This window comes from Staurois parvus, unplaced genomic scaffold, assembly GCF_062004578.1.
Source record: "Staurois parvus isolate SC_StPar_1 unplaced genomic scaffold, SC_StPar_1.0 ptg000315l, whole genome shotgun sequence".
NCBI lineage: Eukaryota > Metazoa > Chordata > Amphibia > Anura > Ranidae > Staurois > Staurois parvus.
In genome coordinates, this window is record NW_028318111.1 from 2,011,562 (window position 1) to 2,032,893 (window position 21,332).

At 43.7% G+C, this 21,332-nt stretch overlaps 1 protein-coding gene across 1 annotated transcript in view; it reads right to left on the reverse strand.

The window, feature by feature from the left end:
* Positions 1-1,103: 1,103 nt before the first annotated feature.
* The window catches only part of CFAP65 (cilia and flagella associated protein 65), a 133,425-nt gene continuing 113,196 nt past the window's right edge, over positions 1,104-21,332 (reverse strand). The window contains exons 30-33 of the mRNA XM_089683579.1: positions 20,460-20,594; positions 12,771-13,061; positions 4,974-5,108; positions 1,104-1,332 (exon numbers count right to left, since the gene is read on the reverse strand). Of these exons, the coding sequence (XP_089539705.1) occupies positions 1,224-1,332; positions 4,974-5,108; positions 12,771-13,061; positions 20,460-20,594 (670 nt within the window). The 3' untranslated portion in view covers positions 1,104-1,223. The remainder of the gene's footprint in view (positions 1,333-4,973; positions 5,109-12,770; positions 13,062-20,459; positions 20,595-21,332) is intronic.

Sequence of the window (21,332 nt, forward strand, 5' to 3'; positions counted from 1 at the left end):
CATCTGACCCCCAAAACAGCAGCTGTGAAAACACCCAGTGTGCCTGAGGCCTAAATCCAACTCTACCCAAAACCTTTTTTATCAGTTTTGTACATACGGAGAAAAGAGTAAAGCCGTTGTCATGTTTGTATCACTGTGTCTGCACTGGGGAGATTTACCCTCACTTCCTGTCCAAGTGGTAGGGTGTCTCAAGGACAGGAAGTGATGTGATATCTCCCTGATGAGGACACAGACAGCAAAGCACATTTACTAAACAGAGTGGAAAGTCAGGTTTTGATTGCTTTCTGCTTTTTTCTGTCTTGGTGACAACAGCACTCTCTCGTTCCTTGTCCTGATGTCACTGGGACAGGAAGTGAGAGAAAATCTCATCAGTAAGGATACAGACAAGTTCTGACCACAACACATTCTGTCCAAAAGTTTTGTCAGGGATTAGATTTTAACCCCTTCCCGCCACCGCCTCCTGGCCCTTTGTCTCAATCTACATGTCGGGAGGTGGAGGCGGGCATTCTGATCATGTGACCACTGTGATTGGCTGTCAAAGTGGTCACATGATCAGAAAACTCTCGATCGCAAGAATGCATCGAACGCTTTCCTTTGCATGTTAGTTGCTGTACTGGGAGGGCGCAGTGGGCACAATAAAGTGTTTACAAATAGACGCATGCCCGGCGTAAAGCCCACCCCCCTGACAGGCCGCACTTATGCGCCAAAACAGCAGGAACAGGTTAAAGGGTGTAATTATGAAAAAAAAATTTGATTGCCAATCCGCCCAGTGAAAGTGCATGTACATTTGTTCTATACGATTGGAGCAAGAAGTGAATGTTATTAGGTTATTTCCTACGCTGGTGGAATGTTTTTCGTTTTAAAACAAAATCTTCCAGAATCTGGCCCTAGATGGCGCTAAGTATTATAGGAATTTCCTATGATACTTTGCATCATCTAGTGGCCAAATGTGGTAGTTGCCATTTTAAATCAATGAAAAACATTCGACCAGCACAAGAAATAGCCTAATAACATTTTTTTTTACATAGAACGAAACTCGATGCACTTTCACTGGGTGAATCACTATGCAATTTTTTTTTTTTTTAAATAAAAAAGGTTGCAGATACAGGTAAACAAGCAGAACCTTTTAATTAATAAAATTATTTGCAGTGAATTTGTTGAATGATGGAGAACTTTGCCAAGTAACCTTGTCATATTACACCGCGTGCCGGACGCAGAGTTCCCTATTTAATATCTGTAGGTGGAGTAGGTTCTGGATCTTCAGGAGACATTGAATTAGCCGGTACATTGTGTGCCACGGATGGTGTTCTGAACGAGGTCGGTGTGATCCCCCTGGTGAAGAGAGGGCAAAGTTATAATATTTGTTCACAGAAAACCACAGAGCTCTGGTGTTGACACAGCTGTAAATGGTGCGAAGCCTTTCTCACCTGGGACAGGGAAATTGCCTGCCGCTTGTACTGTGCCTGCTGCAGGGAACAACTGGAGAGCGATCTGTGCTGCCCCGAGGACTACCCAAGAGGGTCATACATTTCATGAGCAGCCCTGACTTTAAACATGAAAATATATATATATACACACACACACACATTTCTTAGGCTATATAGGCTACATAACTCACAATATACAGTGCTCCTCCGAAATTCTAATGTAAACAAGTTGCTATAAGTGTTACTAGTGAAAATTGCAAATTATAATAATATTATACATATAATGTGAACCAGGCATCCTTATGATGAAACGTATGTCTAGGTAGAGCTGCAGGAAGCTACGTCATCCTGACCCAGAGGAGACCACTGGAAGTGGTGAGGAACACCTGTATGGGGTAGCGGACCCAGCCCGTACTAAGACTAGTGGAGCTGGCCGGCCATTTTAAAAGGTTGGTACACCTGGGTGCAGGGCTGAATTAATGGTACCCACCCGCAGGTCCACATTCTTCTGTGCGGGTGGTGCGGCTGCACGGATTGTTGTGCGGATCTGCAGCGGCACCGCCCGCACATATGTGAACCTAGCCTTATTAAGTATTTAAAGTTGATCTAAACCCAATCATAACGATCACTGATATTGATATTATATCTACAGTTGCAAGAAAAAGTATGTGAACCCCTTGGGATTACGTGGAGTTTTGCATGAATTGGGCATAAAATGTGCTCTGAACGTCATCTAAGTCACAACAACATTCACAGTGCAGGGAGAAAAAAGTATGTGAACCTTTGGACTTAATAACTGGTTGACCCTCCTTTGGCAGCAATAACCTCAACCAAACGTTTCCTGTAATTGCAGATCAGACCTGCACAACGATCTGGAGTCATTTTGGACCACTCCTCTTCACAAAACTGTTTCAGTGTAGCAATATTCTTGGGATGTCTGGTGTGAATCGCTCTCTTAAGGTCATGCCACAGCATTTCAATCGGGTTGAGGTCAGGACTCTGACTGGGCCACTCCAGAAGGCGTATTCTGTGCTGTTGCAGCCATTGTTTTGTTGAATTACTTGTATGCTTTGGGTCATTGTCCTGTTGCATCACCCATCCTCTGCGGAGCTTCAGTTGGCGGACAGATGGTCGTACGTTTTCCTGCAAAATGTCTTGATAAACTCTGGAATTCATTTTCCCATCAATGACAACAATCCATCCAGGCCCTGAGGCAGCAAAGCAGCCCCAAACCATGATGCTCCCTCCGCCATGTTTTACAGTGGGGATGAGGTTTTGATGTTGGTGTGCTGTGCCTTTTTTTCTCCACACATAGTGTTGTGTGTTCTTCCCAAACAACTCAATCTTGGTTTCATCTGTCCACAGTATATTTTGCCAGTAGTGCTGTGGAACATCCAGGTGCTCTTTTACAAACTTCAAACGTGCTGCAATATTCTTTTTGGACAGGAATGGCTTCCTCCGTGGTGTCCTCCCATGTACTCCATTCTTGTTTAATGTTTTCCTTATTGTAGATGTGTCAACAAAAATGTTAGCATGTGCCAGAGATTTCTGTAGGTCTTTAGCTGACACTCTGGGATTCTTCTTTACCTCATGCAGCATTCTGCGCTGTGCTCTTGCAGTCATTTTTACACGACGACCACGCCTAGGGAGAGTAGCAACAGTGCTAAACTTTCTCCATTTGTAGACAGTCTGTCTTACCGTGGACACATGAACATCAAGGCTTTTGGAGATACTTTTGTAACCCTTTCCAGCTTCCTGCAAGTCAACAATTCTTGATCGTAGGTCTTCTGAGAGCTCTTTTCTGCGAGGCATGGTTCACATCAGACAGTGCTTCTTGAAACCAGTAAACCCAAAACATGTGTGTGTTTTTTAAGGGCAGGACAGCTGTCAGCAACACATCCAATATCATCACACTGATTGGAGTCAAGGTTGGCTCACTCCTGGCTCCAATTAGCTCTGGGAGAAGTCATTAAGCTAGGGCCTCACATACTTTTTCCTCCCTGCACTGTGAATGGTTACATGTTATGTGCAATTAAACCATGGCAACATCTAATGTTTGTGTAGTATTATGTTCAGCAGACTGTGTTCTTCTATTGTTGTGACTTAGATGACGTTCAGAGCACATTTTATGCCCAATTCATGCAAAACTCCACGTAATCCCAAGGGGTTCACATACTTTTTCTTGCAACTGTAAGTAATAAAACTTAATTTTTTTTGTGATTTTAATTATAAAAGTAAAAGAAGGCAATATAAAAGTAGTGCGATATTTCATTGTTTTTGATAAACGAATGCATCAATATCTGGTTGGATGGATGTAGTAGCAATTCTCAGTGAATTCTCAAGGTGCTCATCAGATATTTTTGGTTCTAACTTTGACCTTTGTGTGCTTCATCCTTGAAAATAGTTACTCACATATATCTCTATCTATCCATTCAGTCGTATCCGACCCTTGGTGATTGCATGGACCATCACTCAAGTGACGTCTTCCATGAATTCTCTTAGCAATTATTTTACAGGGTAGGTTGCCAGGTCTTTTCCCAACCCCTACCATGCAGGAGATCCCACATGGCCAGGGATGACTCACATATATAGGTGCTGCCAAAAAACTAATGACATGACTGTGAAGAGTGGGAGACTTTTCTTTGGGAAGATAAAATGCATAAAAGTCCATTAAAGAGACACTGTCACATTTTCCATCAGCTGCATGTGTTCACCAAGTGTAAATGCATTTTTACAAAAAAAAGTTTCAGGAAAAAAAAAAAAAAAATCAACATTTTTAAGCAAGTTTTTGACTTTGCGTTGGGCCACAAGTTTAACACCCCTGGGGTAGTGTGACTTTTAGCCCGGGTTCACACTACAGCGGAGCGGTAAATCCCATGAGATTCACACAGGAACCGCACCACATTCCTGTACAAATCATATGCGATTTGTATGCGGTGTGATTAGAGCCATACATTTTGTATGGCTCTAATCCAGGGGCGGACTGACCTTTTGGAAACTCGTGCCCTGGGTCAGTAGGGGGCCCCATGAGATGCCCCTGGTACCTTTTTCATAGACTTTGAGTTTGGGGAGGACATGATCCCCTATTGCCCAGGGGCCCCATGAGTTGTCAGTCTGCCCCTGCTCTAATCGCACTGCACCAAAAATGTGCAGGACCCTTTTTTGGTCCGCACTAGAATCGGATCGCATGGGTATTCACACCTATGCGATCTGATTCTGCACATTGCACTGCGTTTTGCGGACGGATGTCGGGGTGTTGTTAACTTAACATACACACCCGCATCGGTTCGTATGAACGGGGTGCGATTGTGATGCGGTGTGGAATTCACACTGAAAACGCTGCGAATCCGCACAGCATCCGGGCTTAATGTCAAAAACTATTGTTGGAAAATGCCCTGAGTGTTGTGTGTCCCTCACTGCTATCCGCCATATTTCAATGTGGCTCTTGAGTTGATAGAATCTGGGGACTTCCGGCTGATTGGTGGAAGGTATCAACCAAAAAATCCTATAAGCCATTTTACATCCACGCAGTGTCATGTGACCTACCTGGGGGTCGCAGGTGGTAGAGCGATGACACGTGGACGGGTTGTAAGCACCACTTCCCCTCGGTTGGCTTCAGTCATTATGTTCTGTAGAGTGTTCTCCAGAATAGACTCTATGAGTTGGCTGAACAATGGAGCCCTAAAAGATACAACGAGAACTCAACAATACAACAAGACCTGTATGATCAACAACAACTCATTCAGAATGCGAAAATGCAAATCTGAGGGGTGTTGCTTTTTGTAAGCAGTGGTAGTATGGAGGCTTGGTGGCAGGGGCGGACTGACCAGTTGGAAACTCGGGCACTGCCCGAGGGCCCGGGGTCAATAGGGGGCCCCATGAGATGCCGCTGATACCTTTTTCATAGGCTTTTTTGAGTTTGGGCAAGGACACAGGGGCCCCATGATACCCTATTGCCCGGGGGCCCCATGAGTTGTCAGTCCGCCCCTGCTTGGTGGACAACAGTGTGGCCTTACAGCACCAGGCCTTTAGGTCACTTACCACCAGACTTTTTTTTTTTAATTCTCCATTAGTGTGAGTTACCTTGTGCTACCATACCGAAACTACAGCAGCAAGGCAACCCGACCACAACCATATCTGCAAAGTAACTGGATTTTGTCTCATGCAACATTCCTAGGCATTTTAAAAGTGCAATGAATCCTAATTTCAGATACAGTAACATGTTTTCCCACCTGGGCAAGTTGCTAGGTTGCACATATATGTTTGTAGTATCTCCCGCAGAAGTTACCCCCATCAACCTGATCTGCTTAGTCCTAAAGGAGCAGAACTGGATGAAGTCATTGTAAACCCACCCAGACAGATCCCACAGTTTAACCACTTCAAGTCCGGACACTTTTACCCCCTTCCTGTCCAGGCCAATTTTCAGCTTTCAGCGCTGTCACACTTTGAATGACAATTGCGCGGTCATGCAACACTGTACCCGTATACATTTTTTAGCATTTTTTTGAGACAGATAAAACTTTATTTTGGTGGTATTTAGTCACCACTGGGATTTTTATTTTTTTTGTTATATAAATGAAAAAGTCCACAAATTTAGACAAAAAGTGCTTTTCTTATAAAATTATGCAAATAAGTAATCTTTCATAAATCTTGGCTAAAATGTATTCAGTTATCTTTTTAGTAAAAAAAAAATAATCCAAATTAGTTTCTAACCAAAAATTATAATTTTTATAAATAGTTTTTTACATTTTTATATTTTTTTTATTTTATTTGTTTTTTTGGGGGTTTTTTTACATACGGTCACCCTAGCAGTACATTGTCACCATAGTGACATTGTACTACTTGTGGGGGGTTATGAAGATTTTTTTTTTTTTTTTTTTACACTGATTGCTTTTACACCCATAAAGGCTGTAAAATCAATCATTTCTCCTTCTCTCTAGCTGCATTCTTACAGCCATTGAGAAATACTGTGTGAGCTGTGATTGGTCACAGCTTGTCACATGGTACAATGCTGTTGTGAATAGCCTTGTACCATGTGATCTCTGTGATCATTCACAGATTTCAAACGTAGTAAGCAATGATGTCAGAAGTGACAACTTGCTTACTACTCTTCATGTGATTACTGATTGGCCAATGAGTGATCACATGATTGGGACTTCACATAGAGGTCCCGTACAACAATCTGTGTTCCACTGTGTCACAGTGGGCACCATATCGCGGTGCTGCGCGCTCCCAGGGAGCGCGCGCAAGCGGGGAGGACATTTATAAATGGCCACCCGCCCCTGCACTGCTCCCGTCCAGGCGTTTATATACATGGGTCGGATGGGAAGTGGGTAAAACTCTGTGCATACAGGACCTATACAAGGGGCGTCCAAGTCAAACCGGGACTACACGCAGTAGTAAGTGGCAAGTGTGTCTTATTACTGATAGGTGGCGCCAGTCCAGAGACCACCTGGTGCAGCTGTGCATGGCAGCCAATCAGCTTCTAATTTCAGCTTGTCCAATTAAGCTTTGGCAATAAAAACTGGAAGATAATTGATTTCTATGCAGAGCTGCACCAGCTTTTGCTCTCACCAGTAAATAACCCCCCCCCCCCCCGAGTCAGTTCAGACCAAGATAAAAAAAAACTACTGAAGAAAAGGCACTGTAGGCCTATAAACCCGTTTATAAATATACTGTATTATTTACCTGTTTTTTGTCTAGTCATAGGAATTCACCCCACGTACCTGCAAACCTTTATTTTCCCACCAGCCAACATTGGGATCCATTTGAGTTGAGTTTATCTATGCTGCATCCAAACCTACTGCTCCATGACCATGTTGATGCAATGGGTGGGTGCTGGTCATGAGAATTTGTAACCAAACTCCATTTTCTATACTTATATATATTGTGATAGTGTGTACCCTGCCACTTGGTTAGTAGGAAGAAACAGTACCCAGGGTTCTCAAGGGTACAGATTGAGGGGCTCCAAAACATTGGTTCTGAGCGGAGAAAATTGGTCTTTCAGTTTTCTGTAGGTTTGGTAGCTCTGGGATTGGGTTCTGTAGTTCGGAGGCTTCAGAGAGTCTTGGGAGGGACAAAGCCTCTAACCCTGTGTCCAGGTCTTACAGGAGACCAGCAGGCTGAGCGTGCACAACTGTTATAACGTAGCAGTGATTCAGGGCTCCACCCGGGAGACAGGAGGTCCCCTGCCCAGAGGTCAGGGTGTGGGCCAGAGCAGCAGGGGGCTGCGAAAGGAAGACAAAAGGTACTGGGGTTTTGATTGTGAGCATAGAGGTGCTTTGGATCTGTCTGAGGAACCACACAACTGGCCTGAGCTTAAAGCCTGAGCACTAGCACAAAAGAGACCCAGGAAGCTGAAGGAAGCAGGTCTTACTGTAAACCATTGGAGAAGGAAGCAGGTCTTACTGTAAACCATTGGAGAAGGAAGCAAGTCTTACTGTAAACCATTGGAGAAGGAAGCAAGTCTTACTGTAAACCATTGGAGAAGGAAGCAGGTCTTACTGTAAACCATTGGAGAAGGAAGCAGGTCTTACTGTAAACCATTGGAGAAGGAAGCAGGTCTTACTGTAAACCATTGGAGAAGGAAGCAGGTCTTACTGTAAACCATTGGAGAAGGAAGCAGGTCTTACTGTAAACCATTGGAGAAGGAAGCAGGTCTTACTGTAAACCATTGGAGAAGGAAGCAAGTCTTACTGTAAACCATTGGAGAAGGAAGCAAGTCTTAATGTAAACCATTGGAGAAGGAAGCAGGTCTTACTGTAAACCATTGGAGAAGGAAGCAGGTCTTACTGTAAACCATTGGAGAAGGAAGCAGGTCTTACTGTAAACCATTGGAGAAGGAAGCAGGTCTTACTGTAAACCATTGGAGAAGGAAGCAGGTCTTACTGTAAACTATTGGAGAAGGAAGCAAGTCTTACTGTAAACCATTGGAGAAGGAAGCAGGTCTTACTGTAAACCATTGGAGAAGGAAGCAGGTCTTACTGTAAACAATTGGAGAAGGAAGCAGGTCTTACTGTAAACCATTGGAGAAGGAAGCAGGTCTTACTGTAAACCATTGGATAAGGAAGCAGGTCTTACTGTAAACCATTGGAGAAGGAAGCTGACCACCCCCGTGAGGGAAACTTTTTTGATTTATGATGGAACTTTTACTTTTTCTTTAAATAAAAATGGTCCATATAGTCTTGAAACTCTTGGCTGGTTTGAACTCACTGGAAGGCATTAGACCTTGAGGGAAATCCTGAAATATTAGCGATTTGTCAAGACCTGTTATATGCTGGGATTTTTCACACTTCCAAGACTGCACCTGCTGACCGACTCACAGCTATGCAGAAGATACGGCTTAACGCGGAACTAAACTCCCAAAAGATGTTAGTTCTGCTTTCACCCCTCCACGAGCACAGCATTGCGGTGACATTTTGTTTTTCTTCCTGTTTTTGTAAATTGTTAGCCCCATCCCCCGTCACCATTTCAGCCTAGGTCAGAATGACAGGTACCTGGTCCTGCAGCCTTCTGGGATATTTACTTCACATCTCCCAGGAAGCTGCATGATCGGCACACAGAGTGGCCAGGAAGTAGTCCAGAGGGCGGTCCAGGGGGCGGGTTCAGTTCTTCATCAGAGATGGCTTCCTGCACCTGGAAGAGGCAGCCAGCTGAAGAGGACCAAGATGGCGGTATGGCAAATAGGGAATCACAGTGGGACAACACTTGATTGGCTGTGTGGGTGGGTACGTGCTTTCAAGAACACTATAGCACTGCAAGTAAATGGAGAAAAAAAAAACAGTGGTGGGGGGGGGGGGGTATCACATTAAAGCCCCACAAAAACTGTACCAGTGTTATATTCGTCTGGGTGAAAAGTACCCCCCTTTCATGTAAGCTTTCCTCCAAATCCATCAAATCTTCTTGCAGGATTAGTACAGCTCCCGCTGTACCCCAATTCTGCAGTCTTGTCTCCACCTCCCTCTCCACCTGACCATTTACAAAACACATAGCCCCGGGTATTGTTTTATGAATGGCCTGGAAGAGAGGGAAGGTGAAGACTGTAGAGTTGGGGGGTCTATGAGACCTGCAGCGCTCACAGGCAAGTGGTCCAGGAGTACAGAGGGAGCAGTGCTATCTGGATATCATCGATCTAAAAGAGATCCTACATGATAGGGGGTTGCTTTTGAATCAAATGAATGTATAAATGCTATAACCCTGGTGAGCTTTTTGTGCGCAGAGTTGTCCTTTAAAGTGAAAAAAACAACATTTTAGTACAACTCTGCATTACATGTGCACTTTCCAATGGTTTGTCTCTTTAACCACTTGTCTACACTTTCACCCCCTTCCTGCCCAGACCAATTTTCAGCTTTCAGTACTGTCACACTTTGAATGACAATTGCGCAGTCATGCAACACTGTACCGATATGAAATTTTTATAATTTTTTTTAGACAGAGCTTTATTTTGGTAGTATTTAATCACCTCGTGGTTTTTTATTTTTTGATAAACCAAAAACAACTGAACATTTTGAAAAAAAAATGTTTTACTTAGTTTCTGTTATAAAATTTTGTAAAGGAGTAATTTTTCTCCTTCACTCATATGCACTAATGAGGTTGCAGTGATGGGCACTGATAGGCTGCACTGATGGGCACTGATAGGCGGCACTGGTAGGTGGCACTGATGGGCATTGACAGGCATCACTGATGGGCATTAACAGACATCACTGATGGGCACTGAAAGGCAGTACTCATATATGGCACTGATAGGCGGCACTGGTAGGTGGCACTGATGGGCATTGACAGGCATCACTGATGGGCACTGAAAGGCAGTACTCATATATGGCACTGATAGGCGGCACTGGTAGGTGGCACTGATGGGCATTGACAGGCATCACTGATGGGCACTGAAAGGCAGTACTCATATATGGCACTGATAGGCGGCACTGGTAGGCACTGATATGTGGCATTGATGTGCACTGATGCACTGACAGGTGGCATTGATGGGCACTGACAGGTGACACTGATGGGGCTACACTTATCTTCAGGGCACTGATTATCAGTGCCCTGAAGATCAGTGTAGATGTCCCCTCTGAGGAATGCTGATTACCGGCTCTCCTCTCCTCACGAGCCGGCATTTCCCTATTTACATGCGATCAGCTGTGATTGGACACAGCTGATCACATGACAGAGCCGAAGTCATCGGCTCTGTCCGCTGATCGGTGATTGGTGATCCACTGTGTCCCAAGGCTGCAAGTAAAACACCAGGCGATCTGCCAGAAATCCAGCGTACTCCTTCCTGTAGTGGCCTGACAACTCCGTATCTTCTGCACTGAAATCCCAACCAGTGTGGTCAGTCCTGTTCTCTGCTCCTGGAAGAACAGAATACATCCTCCTAATGTTATGGAGACAAAGAGATGAGGAGGTGTTGTCCAGCAGGGGGAAACTTGGCATGGGTGACAACACCGTTTCGGATTTCAGTGCAGCAAAAACAGTGTTGTCTGCTCAAACAGGTAGTTTGGAGATCCCTGGATTTCTGGCAGATCAATAGGTACTTTTCTGCACATGATTTTTTTTTGTGGGGCTCCACCCATCCGGCCGCATCATTCATTCACGTTGTTCTGTGAATGAATGAACCACAAGTCCCAACAGCCTTTTCGATTGTCGGCTTGTAGTTCTCAATGAACTACCACGGCGTTGTGGAGCACCATGGTAGTTCATTGATTCTTCCTTTCAGTATATCTGCTTGCCCGTACACCCTGCCTGCTGATCACTGGTGCATTGCTTTACAGCTCCAGAACGAAAAATAATAAACGCATATTTTTTTACCAGCAACAAAATGTGTAATTATTATTTTTTTGTAAAAAAGGTCAACTTATCCTTTAAAGCATTTCCTGCATTAAGGTAAAATATGTTCCAGTATTTCTACCACCTCCTCAATACTTAGCCCTCACTTGATCCAGCGCTGTGCCCGTCTGTAGCGGCTCTCTTCTAGGTGATCCGAATAAAACTTTAGCCCCCCTCTGTTTGCTTGAAGCCTTCTGAGACACATCACAGGTCCCAGGAGGTAGCAAGACCATTCGCAAGGTGCAGGGCGGCTCATACATGCACAATAGGAAGCCAGCTGATAAGTCGCAAAGAATCACAGTCGTCTTCCCACACTAATCATGCTGGTGTCAGGGCCTGAAGACCAGATAAGAACCGACCCGTGTGAGGGCGGCGCTGGCTCCCTGGATAGGTAAGTGTTCTTTTATTAAAAGTCAGCAGCTACAGGATTTGTAGCTGCTGACTTTTATTTTTTTTGGGTGGAGATCCTCTTTAAACAAGGTGGACTTGTGTCTTTTTTTTCAACCTATGAAACTTGAAGCACAGATATTGGTTTTTGGTGAACAGGGTAGTTCACTCCTGAGATGATTTCATTGCATATGGGTATGTTTGTTATTATCACCCTACTATGCGTTTAAAGAGCAGCAAAAACTGCAATAATATCTGGTGATGGTACAGGGATATTATTATTAGGCACCATGTATACGAGATGTTTGGAAAACACTTCTGAACGATGGAAACTGGCTGCTGGAAAACGCAGATTAAAAAACGTCAGTTTAGCCGCGTTTGCATACCACGTTTATAAGCGTTTTTTAAAGATAACCTCAGGAGACCCAAATGCCCAGAATGCACTGAAAAACAGTAAAAAATTAACTATTTGAGAGAAATAGAGAGAGTAGAAGCAGAGAGATCAGTATGTGTTGAGATGACCTGTCTTTTCTGGTTGTATTCACTATGGATCCCATTATGAGCATAATGCGGCACGTTCTACCATTTTTTTCTTCACGCAAAACCTGGAACTGACTGCGCTGGTGTACCGGGTCCATTTGAATACATTGGAAAACACTTTGCATGCATTTCTGATGATGAAAAAAGGCTCTGGACAGCATCTGGACATGAAACAGTTAAAAAATGCTTCTAAACGCAAATGCTTATAAATGTGGTTAGCCACGTTTACAAGCATTTGATGTTTGAAATGCTGATAAAATCTACTCCTGAACGAAAGTTTGTTGCGTTAAAAAAAACGACTGTAAACTCAACTGCCTGTAAATGACGATGTGTACATGGACACCTAGGAAAATATTAGGGAGAGTTCAGGGGCTGTCAAAAAAAATGCAGAAAAGCTCCTGAACGTCCGTTTATCAGCTGCAGTGCACATGAACCCTCAGTATTAAGGAGCAAAATAAGGATCCATATATGTGAACAGACAGAAGGGACCAGTTTTGGGTGTGATCTATCAGCGCCCCCTACTGGGTAATAAGGAGAATGGTGATTACTGGAACCTCAATGGCCGTTCGCACCTTTGTCCTAAATTTGCTTTACCTTTTGACGGTTTCTTTTAGTTCCTCTTGTCCTAAACCAGTTTGTTCTGCTTCACTCTTTCTGTGTTCTGGTGCCGTGATTAACTGAGACATAGATGACTTGTCCACTTCCTCCTCAGCTTCCTCAGTCATGACCCAGGACGGTGTATGCTCTGAGCTTAGTTCTTCATCCAGTGGCATGCTGGAGGTTTCAGGGGAGATTTCTAGGCTGCGGAATTGGCTGAAGTAAGGCAGAGGATCGTTCTGTATCTCCTCCAGAGCTTCGTGAAACTGCTTATCGTCCAGGAGATTCCTGCCAGAACAACAAAGTAAAATCACACCATAGACCAGCCTTTCTCAACCAGGGTGCCCAGGTGCCCCGGGGTGCTTTGAAGTTTTTTTAGGGGTGCCTTGGCAAAATTGTGCCCAAAACTTGTATACAAGCCAGCGGGGGGAACAAGCTGGCCTTTTAGTTACACAAAGCCACAGGTTACCATTGTGCACAATTACAACCTTCTAGCCGCCAGCATCCTAACAACCAATGACATCATCAGTTGATAAGGAGGATGTCAGCTGCCTGCACAGCATCCTAGTTTGACCCTCCCCCACCCCTCTCCATCAATGCTGGGGTCACATTAGCTCAGTGATGGAGAAAAACCGAGGGACAAGAGAAACATGGGAATACTAGTCAGTACCAGTGTGCTAAAGTGTATTTGCTTTGGAAGAATAAATCACCTCTAATGTTGGGTGTCCTACATGTGTGGATGTTGCTGCGTTATACAAAACTTTTTGAATCATTTTTCACATTTTAGAATGGGGTGCCTTAATTTTAAAGGGTGCCTCAGGACTGTCCATAATTTTAAAGGGTGCCTCAGGACAGTCCATAATTTTAAAGGGGGCCTCAGGACAGTCCATAATTTTAAAGGGTGCCTCAGGACTGTCCATAATTTTAAAGGGTACCTCAGGACTGTCCATAATTTTAAAGGGTGCCTCAGGACTGTCCATAATTTTAAAGGGTGCCTCAGGACAGTCCATAATTTTAAAGGGGGCCTCAGGACAGTCCATAATTTTAAAGGGTGCCTCAGGACTGTCCATAATTTTAAAGGGTGCCTCAGGACAGTCCATAATTTTAAAGGGTACCTCAGGACTGTCCATAATTTTAAAGGGTGCCTCAGGACAGTCCATAATTTTAAAGGGTGCCTCAGGACAGTCCATAATTTTAAAGGGTACTGTCCATAATTTTAAAGGGTGCCTCAGGACAGTCCATAATTTTAAAGGGTGCCTCAGGACTGTCCGTAATTTTAAAGGGTGCCTCAGGACTGTCCGTAATTTTAAAGGGTGCCTCAGGACTGTCCATAATTGTAAAGGGTGCCTCGGGACAGTCCATAATTTTAAAGGGTGCCTCAGGACAGTCCATAATTTTAAAGGGTGCCTCAGGACTGTCCATAATTTTAAAGGGTGCCTCAGGACTGTCCATAATTTTAAAGGGTGCCTCAGGACAGTCCATAATTTTAAAGGGTGCCTCAGGACAGTCCATAATTTTAAAGGGTACCTCAGGACAGTCCATAATTTTAAAGGGTACCTCAGGACTGTCCATAATTGTAAAGGGTGCCTTGACTGAAATACGGTTGAGAAACACTGCCATAGACTCATGCCTACTATTATATTTGTAGAAAAATGTCTGTTTAAATAAGAATCAGTAGAACAAAAAAAATAAAAGGAGATGTTATAATCATTGAATAGGAATGAGCACCAGTGGGGGAAATCCAGGACTATCTGGTGATTAGAGGCATACTGACTGGGTCTAGGATCCCCAAAAAAAACCCTAAAAGGTGTTTTTTTCACCAAAATCTGGTGAGTGTGGTGTAGTATTTGAGCACTATTTTGGTGGAAGCACGGGCTAAAAGTTTCCTTTGAAAGAGGACTTTCATGAATATATATATATTTATTTTTTTTTAATATTTTTTAGTCACTATCGATTTGAAGTGGGACTTACTTTTTATTTTTTTATTATTTTTCATTTTTTATTACAGTGTGTATTTATTTATTTTTACATATTTGTGCTGTTTTAAAGTTTTATGTATTTTAATGATCTGCCTGCACTGCATAGAGAGGCACAGAGACCCAATGATGAGATGACTGAACCTAAAATAAGATAAATAATAAAAAACTGAAAGGTTTTATTTAAAAGTGTTATTGGCATGTTGATGAGGCGGGAGGGAGGAATTAGGGAAGACAAAATTTAAGCTGATCATACTTCAGATTTGAGGCTTAACCCTTTGAGGACCAAGGGACGTATTTGTCCCATGTTTTTAATTGCGTGTATCATCTGATTAAGAATTTAAAACTTTTTTTTTTTTTTTGGTTTGAGTCAAAATATTAGTTCTTATCAACAAACAACAAATGGATCTAGCTTTTTGCCAATTATTTCATGAAATGGCTTAGTTACAGCAACTGAAGTGTACGAACTTTAAAAACAAAAAAATTGATTCTTATGGTCCTCAAAGGCTGAATCACATGGTGTGAAGAGCTGTTTGTTTTTTTGCATACAGGCAGCCTACGTGAATGAATGGATTCGCATCGGCTGTACACACTCACCTGCACAGCCCAGTTTGACAAGTGTGCAGGGATGGGCTCATTATCCCAGACACAGAGCCTGTACACCCATCCCTGTGTACCTGTCAAAGTCAGCTACACGGGTGACTACTTACAGCTAGTGCATATCCACCCATACAATCTGCCGGCACGCAGTTATACCCCAGTACAAAAAGGAAAACAAACAGCTTTTCGTGCTCTAAGGCTACGTTCACACTAGCGTTGTGTGCAGGCGGCAGAAAGGCGTTTGGGAAGCGTTTTTACCGCTTCCCAAACGCCTCTGCCAATTCTGCACATTACAGCACATGGTGCTGTTCTAATGGGAGCGTTTGCGTCGCGGCAAAACGGACGCCTCTGGACAAGTCTGGAGGCGTTGAAGCCTCCTATTCTCGTCTATGGTGCCGCTCCGCAAACGCCCGGCCGGCGTTTGCGGTGCGGTTGTGACGCGTTTGCGGGGCGTTTGCGGAGCGGTAACACCACTCAAACTGCATTATAGGCGTTTGTGGGGCGTTATTAATGCTCGGCAAACGCCTAGCAACTGCCGCTAAACCGCGCATGCGGCGTTTGCGGAGCGTTTGCGGAGCGTTTGCCGAGCGTTAAAAAACGCTCCGCAAATGCCGGACCAACGCTTGCCAAACGCTATAGGGGCGTTTGGCAAGCGTTGGCAAAACAGCCTAGTGTGAACGAGCCCTTAGGGGATCTGTACCTGTGTGATTATAGCCCTTAAGCACAACAGACGGCTGTGAATCCTGTGCATTGGAGTTCTGTGTGAGCTTTAAAAACAGTCAGCCATTCTAGTAATAATACAGGAGCTAAATTCAACCTGTGATCCCCCTATATCAGCCAAAGTAAACTCCCTGGAGATACCAGACAACACTTCTATTATTATTATTATTATTATACAGGATTTATATATCACCAACAGTTTGCTCAGCACTTTACAATATAAAGGGAGACAATACAGTTACAATATAATAAAATACGAGAGGGCTGTGCTCATAAGAGCTTACAATCTAATAGGGACCCATACGGAAGAAAAATATATTTGAAATATATTTTAAAAATATTCTTCCCAAATATATTTCCATTTATTTGAAATGCTACAATTTTGGCCATATTCAAAATATTTCAAAATATATTTCAATAAATATATATATATAATTTATTTATTATTTATTTCAGGTACTTATATAGCGCCGTCCATTTACACAGCACTTTACATATATATTGTACATTCACATCAGTCCCTAACCCTCAAGGGGGGTACAATCTAAGGTCCCTAACCCTCAAGGGGTGTACAATCTAAGGTCCCTAACCCTCAAGGGGCGTACAATCTAAGGTCCCTAACTCACATTCATACATACACATACTAGGGACAATTTAGACAGGATCCAGTTCTTCTACCAGCATGTCTATCGAGTGTTGGAGGAAACAGGAGTACCCGGAGGAAACCCACGCAGGCACAGGGAGAACATGCAAACTCCAGGCAGGTGGTGCCGTGGTTGGGATTCGGACTATTATTATTACTATACAGTATTTATATAGTGCCAAAGGGTATGCTCAGCGCTGTACAGTAGCAAGGGGGATAGAACATGAGAAAAGACAGTAACTATACAATACATGAGGGGTTCGAGGGCCCTGCTCTTTCGAGCTTACAATCTAGGAGGGAGGGGAAGGTGGCACAGGAGGAGATGGCTGTGGGGGATGGAGTGGTGGGTGGAGTGGAGGAGGTTAGTTGTTAGGTGAGGTCGGGTGTTAGGTGAGGTTGGGGTAGGCTTCCCTGAAGGGTGCGCCTGAAGGTGAGGAGGGTAGGTGACAGTCTGATGGATTGGGGTAGGGAGTTCCAGAGGATGGGGGAAGTCCTGGAGAAGTCCTGCAATCGGGCGTGGGAGGAGGAGACCAGGGAGCTAGAGAGCAGGAGGTCCTGTGAGGAGCGGAGGGCACGGGTAGGGTAGTAGCTGGGTATCAGGTCAGTTATGTAGCTCGGGGCGGTATTGTAAATGGCCTTGTAGGTCAGGGTTAGCAGCTTGAACTTGATGCGTTGGGCAATCGGGAGCCAATGAAGGGATTGGCAGAGGGGGGAGGCAGATGTGGAGCGCCAGGCAGAAGTGCTAACCATTTAGCCATTGTGCTGCCCATATATACATATATACTGCATGTTGAAATGCGTTTTTATTACAAAATATATGAATAATACATTTCAAATATACTGTAAGTCTTTAAAAATACAAATCTCCATTTTTGGAATGCATTTACAAATATATGTAAAAATATATGTTAAAATTACTTTTTTATATGTTAAAAAAAATCTGAAGAATATATTTTAAAAAAATGTATATTTTTTAAAAAAATTTTTTTTCAAATATACTCTTCAGATTTGTTTTAACATATAAAAAAGTCATTTTAACATATATTTGTAAATGCATTCCAAAAATGTAGATTTGCATTTTTAAAGACATACAGTATATTTGAAACATATTTTTAAAAATATTTTTCATATGTTTTGTGATAAAAATGCATTGCAACATGCAGTATATATATATATTTTTTAAATATATTGAATATGGCGAAAATTGTACCTTTTCAAATATATGGCACTGTATTTGGGAAGAATATTTATAAAATATATTTTTCTTCCATGCAGGGAGGGGCAAGTGGTACCAAAGGTAATAACACTCTCTCTCTCTTTCTCTCTCTCGGTGCGCTTTAAGAAAGTGCACCACACCTGCAGGATATAATAGAAATGTATGGCAAAGTGCAGCTAACCCAGGAAAATCACAGATGCACTGGACTCGTGGTGCAGGTAAACCGCAGCACATCAGCGTGAAAGCAGTCTTATAGGGGGATCAAAACAGTAAAGGTTCATTTACATTTGTAGTTTTAACCCTATAGTTAAGACGTGTTTTTACCACCCCAACCGCACCCCCTTTAGCTGAGGTGACCAGGGGTGTACACATGTTGCAGGCACAGCAGGAGTTATACGCCCTGTCATGGCTGGTGGGTGTAGCAGCTTCCAAGCATGACCCATTTAAGTAAATGAGGCAGCTCTGCAAGTGCCCTGCAACCATGTGCAGTACAGCAAGCAAGCGGTAAAGCAGGCATCGTTGTGTTGCTTTCTCACCATCTGCTTTAACCCCTTGAACCCCGTAGATGCATACAGTTGCAGGGTGCTTGCAGAGTGGCCCCTTTTGGGTCACAATTAGCAGGCAGTAGCAACAGGGGGGTTGATTCCTGCTGCAACATGTGTACACCTTTTGGTTGCTGCCTCTGCAGCTAAAGGGGGTAGCGATTGGAGTAGTAAAACTGTGACCAAACCGCAGGGTTTTACCCCCCCCCCCCCAACTTTACATGTGAACGAGTCCTAAGGGTACCGCTGCCAAATGCAACTAAGGGCTCATCCACAAGTGCAGCGGACACTGCTGCTCCTCTGAAAAGGAGTTTTGGTTTGAGAGGCAGAGAGGAGGTGATATGTTGTCTCCTCACCACCCGATATAAATCCATGATTGCTGTGCAATGTACACGCTTGTGACACGGTAGTACGACAATTAGAGGTTTAAATCAGGTGCGGTGACCTTTGACTTTTCCCATTTTGTTCAGGTATATCTCCACCGCTTTAACCCCTTGGTGTCGGTGCCTCCCGGCCCTTTAAGGGTTTCAGAAGCCGGGAGGTGGGTTGGGGTTTAGGGTCATGTGACTGCTGTGACACGCCGTCACATGATAAAGAAAGGTCCCAATCGAAAGAGGAGATCGGGACCTCTCCATGAGTACCGGACATGTGTGCTAGAACGCAAATGTGCGGCCGCTCGGCGTCTAGGCCCAGAGGCTGGGAGGCCGCACATTTACGGTCGGCCGTCACCAAGAGGTCGTCTACCCCTGCTCTAAGCCAATCAGGCTCCGTTGCAAGCTGATAGGAGGAGTGAGCAGGAGATGACTCAACTAGCCTGCTGCTGCTCCCTTGCTGTGTAATCAGAGGCTAAAGCAGGCCATAGACGGGTTGAACATCGACCGATTTTGAAAAAACAAATGAAAAATCGGTCGTTCAATTGGCTGACATTACCACCGATAAAAAAAATCGGACGATTTTAGTCCCGTCTATGGCCTGCATTAACCCCATAACTTCTGTCCCTTGCAGGGGAGGAATAGGAAGAGAAGGAGGAGGAGGAATAATTCCAGTCCACTATTATATTTTATATGAAAAAGTCTTGCGGTTGCATCAATGTATCCAAATAAAAACATTGTAATACATTATTTGGATTACAATATTTTTATTTGGATACAGATGTTTTTATTTGGATTACAATGTTTTTATTTGGATACATTGTTGCAACCGCAAGACTTTTTCATATAAAATATAATAGTGGACTGGAATAATTCTTCTTCTCCTTCTTCTTGCAGGTCATGGCTCATGTGCAGATTTTTTTATCAGTAAAACGATCAGCCGATTTGCCCATCATTGCTGGGAAATTTGGCCGATCGTCAAAATCGGCCGCAAATTTTCCAACATGCCCGATAAAAAAAATGTGCAAAATCCCTGAAAAACGGCCGACCAATTAACCCACTAACGGTGTGAAAATCGGCCGATTTGTTTTTCAGCCGATAAATCGGCAGATTTTCAACCCGTCTATGGCCTGCATTAGGACAGGAAGGTGATAAGACCACATTGCTTAACTGCCAGATATTGCTGGCACTGTCTGGCAGAGCTGTGTAAATCTTACAACTGAATGGACAGATTTACAAATTCTTTGCAGGTAAAATATATGTATTTCAACAGCCTATATTCCTGAAACATAGCCTTGTCCAGGGGCGGACTGACCATTTGGAAACTCGGGCACTGCCCGAGGGCCCGGGGTCAGTAGGGGGCCCCATAAGATGCCCCTGGTACCTTTTTCATAGGCTTTTTTGAGTTTGGGCAAGGACACAGGGGCCCCATGATCCCCTATTGCCCGGGGGCCCCATGAGTTTTCAGTCCGCCCCTGGCCTTGTCATGTCATAAACATGTCATTTCAAGTCTGAAAGACGATATCCCAGCTTTTGTCTCTGGTTCCACCCAGAATCAAATTGCCGTGCAGACATTCTCCCATAATACTGAACAGAGATATTGGATTTGTCATATCACCTAATCACTGCCGCCATGATGTCTGTGGCCATTTCTTGCATTGCCTTGGTAGGTTTATCAGGGTGTCTGTCTGGTTCTCCTGTCTCTGGCTGAAGGGGCACAGGAATTGCCTTTTCCATCTTGATCTTGGGTAGCCTGTACAGAAAACAAAGGAAAACACAGAATTCCAGTTTACGTGGGTTACAAACGTAGAATCACAGCTCTGATTAAAGTGGTATTAAACCATCCTCCTTTTTTTTTTACATTATTATTATTATTAATATTAAGTATTCATTCATATCCATGTAAACTTTCTTTTTACAAATAATGTCTTCCGTCCCTTACAATTTCTTTGGCTTCCTCTCAGTCAGTGCTGCTTCCCTGAACTTGCTGTTTGGGCAGTGCACACAGTAAATGGCACATGACTGATCTACTCGCATGCACCAAAAGAGTCTAAAAACAATCAATTGCATATTTGATATGTCAGTTTTTACCAATCAATACATGTATTTTCAATTGATTATTGAGAAATATCCTATTGTTCTCTTAACAGCGGCCAGCGCCATCTTGGAAGTTGCTGCCAATCAATCTCCTTGGAGGAGGAGATGGGGAGCGACTTGCATTCCTGGGCTTCTGAGCTGCCTGTGTGACGTATGAAGTAGCGGCACATCAAGCTGCCGTTCCGGGTGGAAGAATGCTGGTAAGGGCAGCAACAGCAGGGCTTCAGGGGACCTTGCAAAGCAGCACAGCCACCCTAAAAATGGAAAGTGTTATTTTGCAAAGAAATTGAAACGAAATGAGAGTCTGCAAACAGAAGCCAGGCATCCAACAAAAATATGCTGCTATATATCATGCTTTACATGTTTGATAACACTTTAACCACTTGAACCCTAG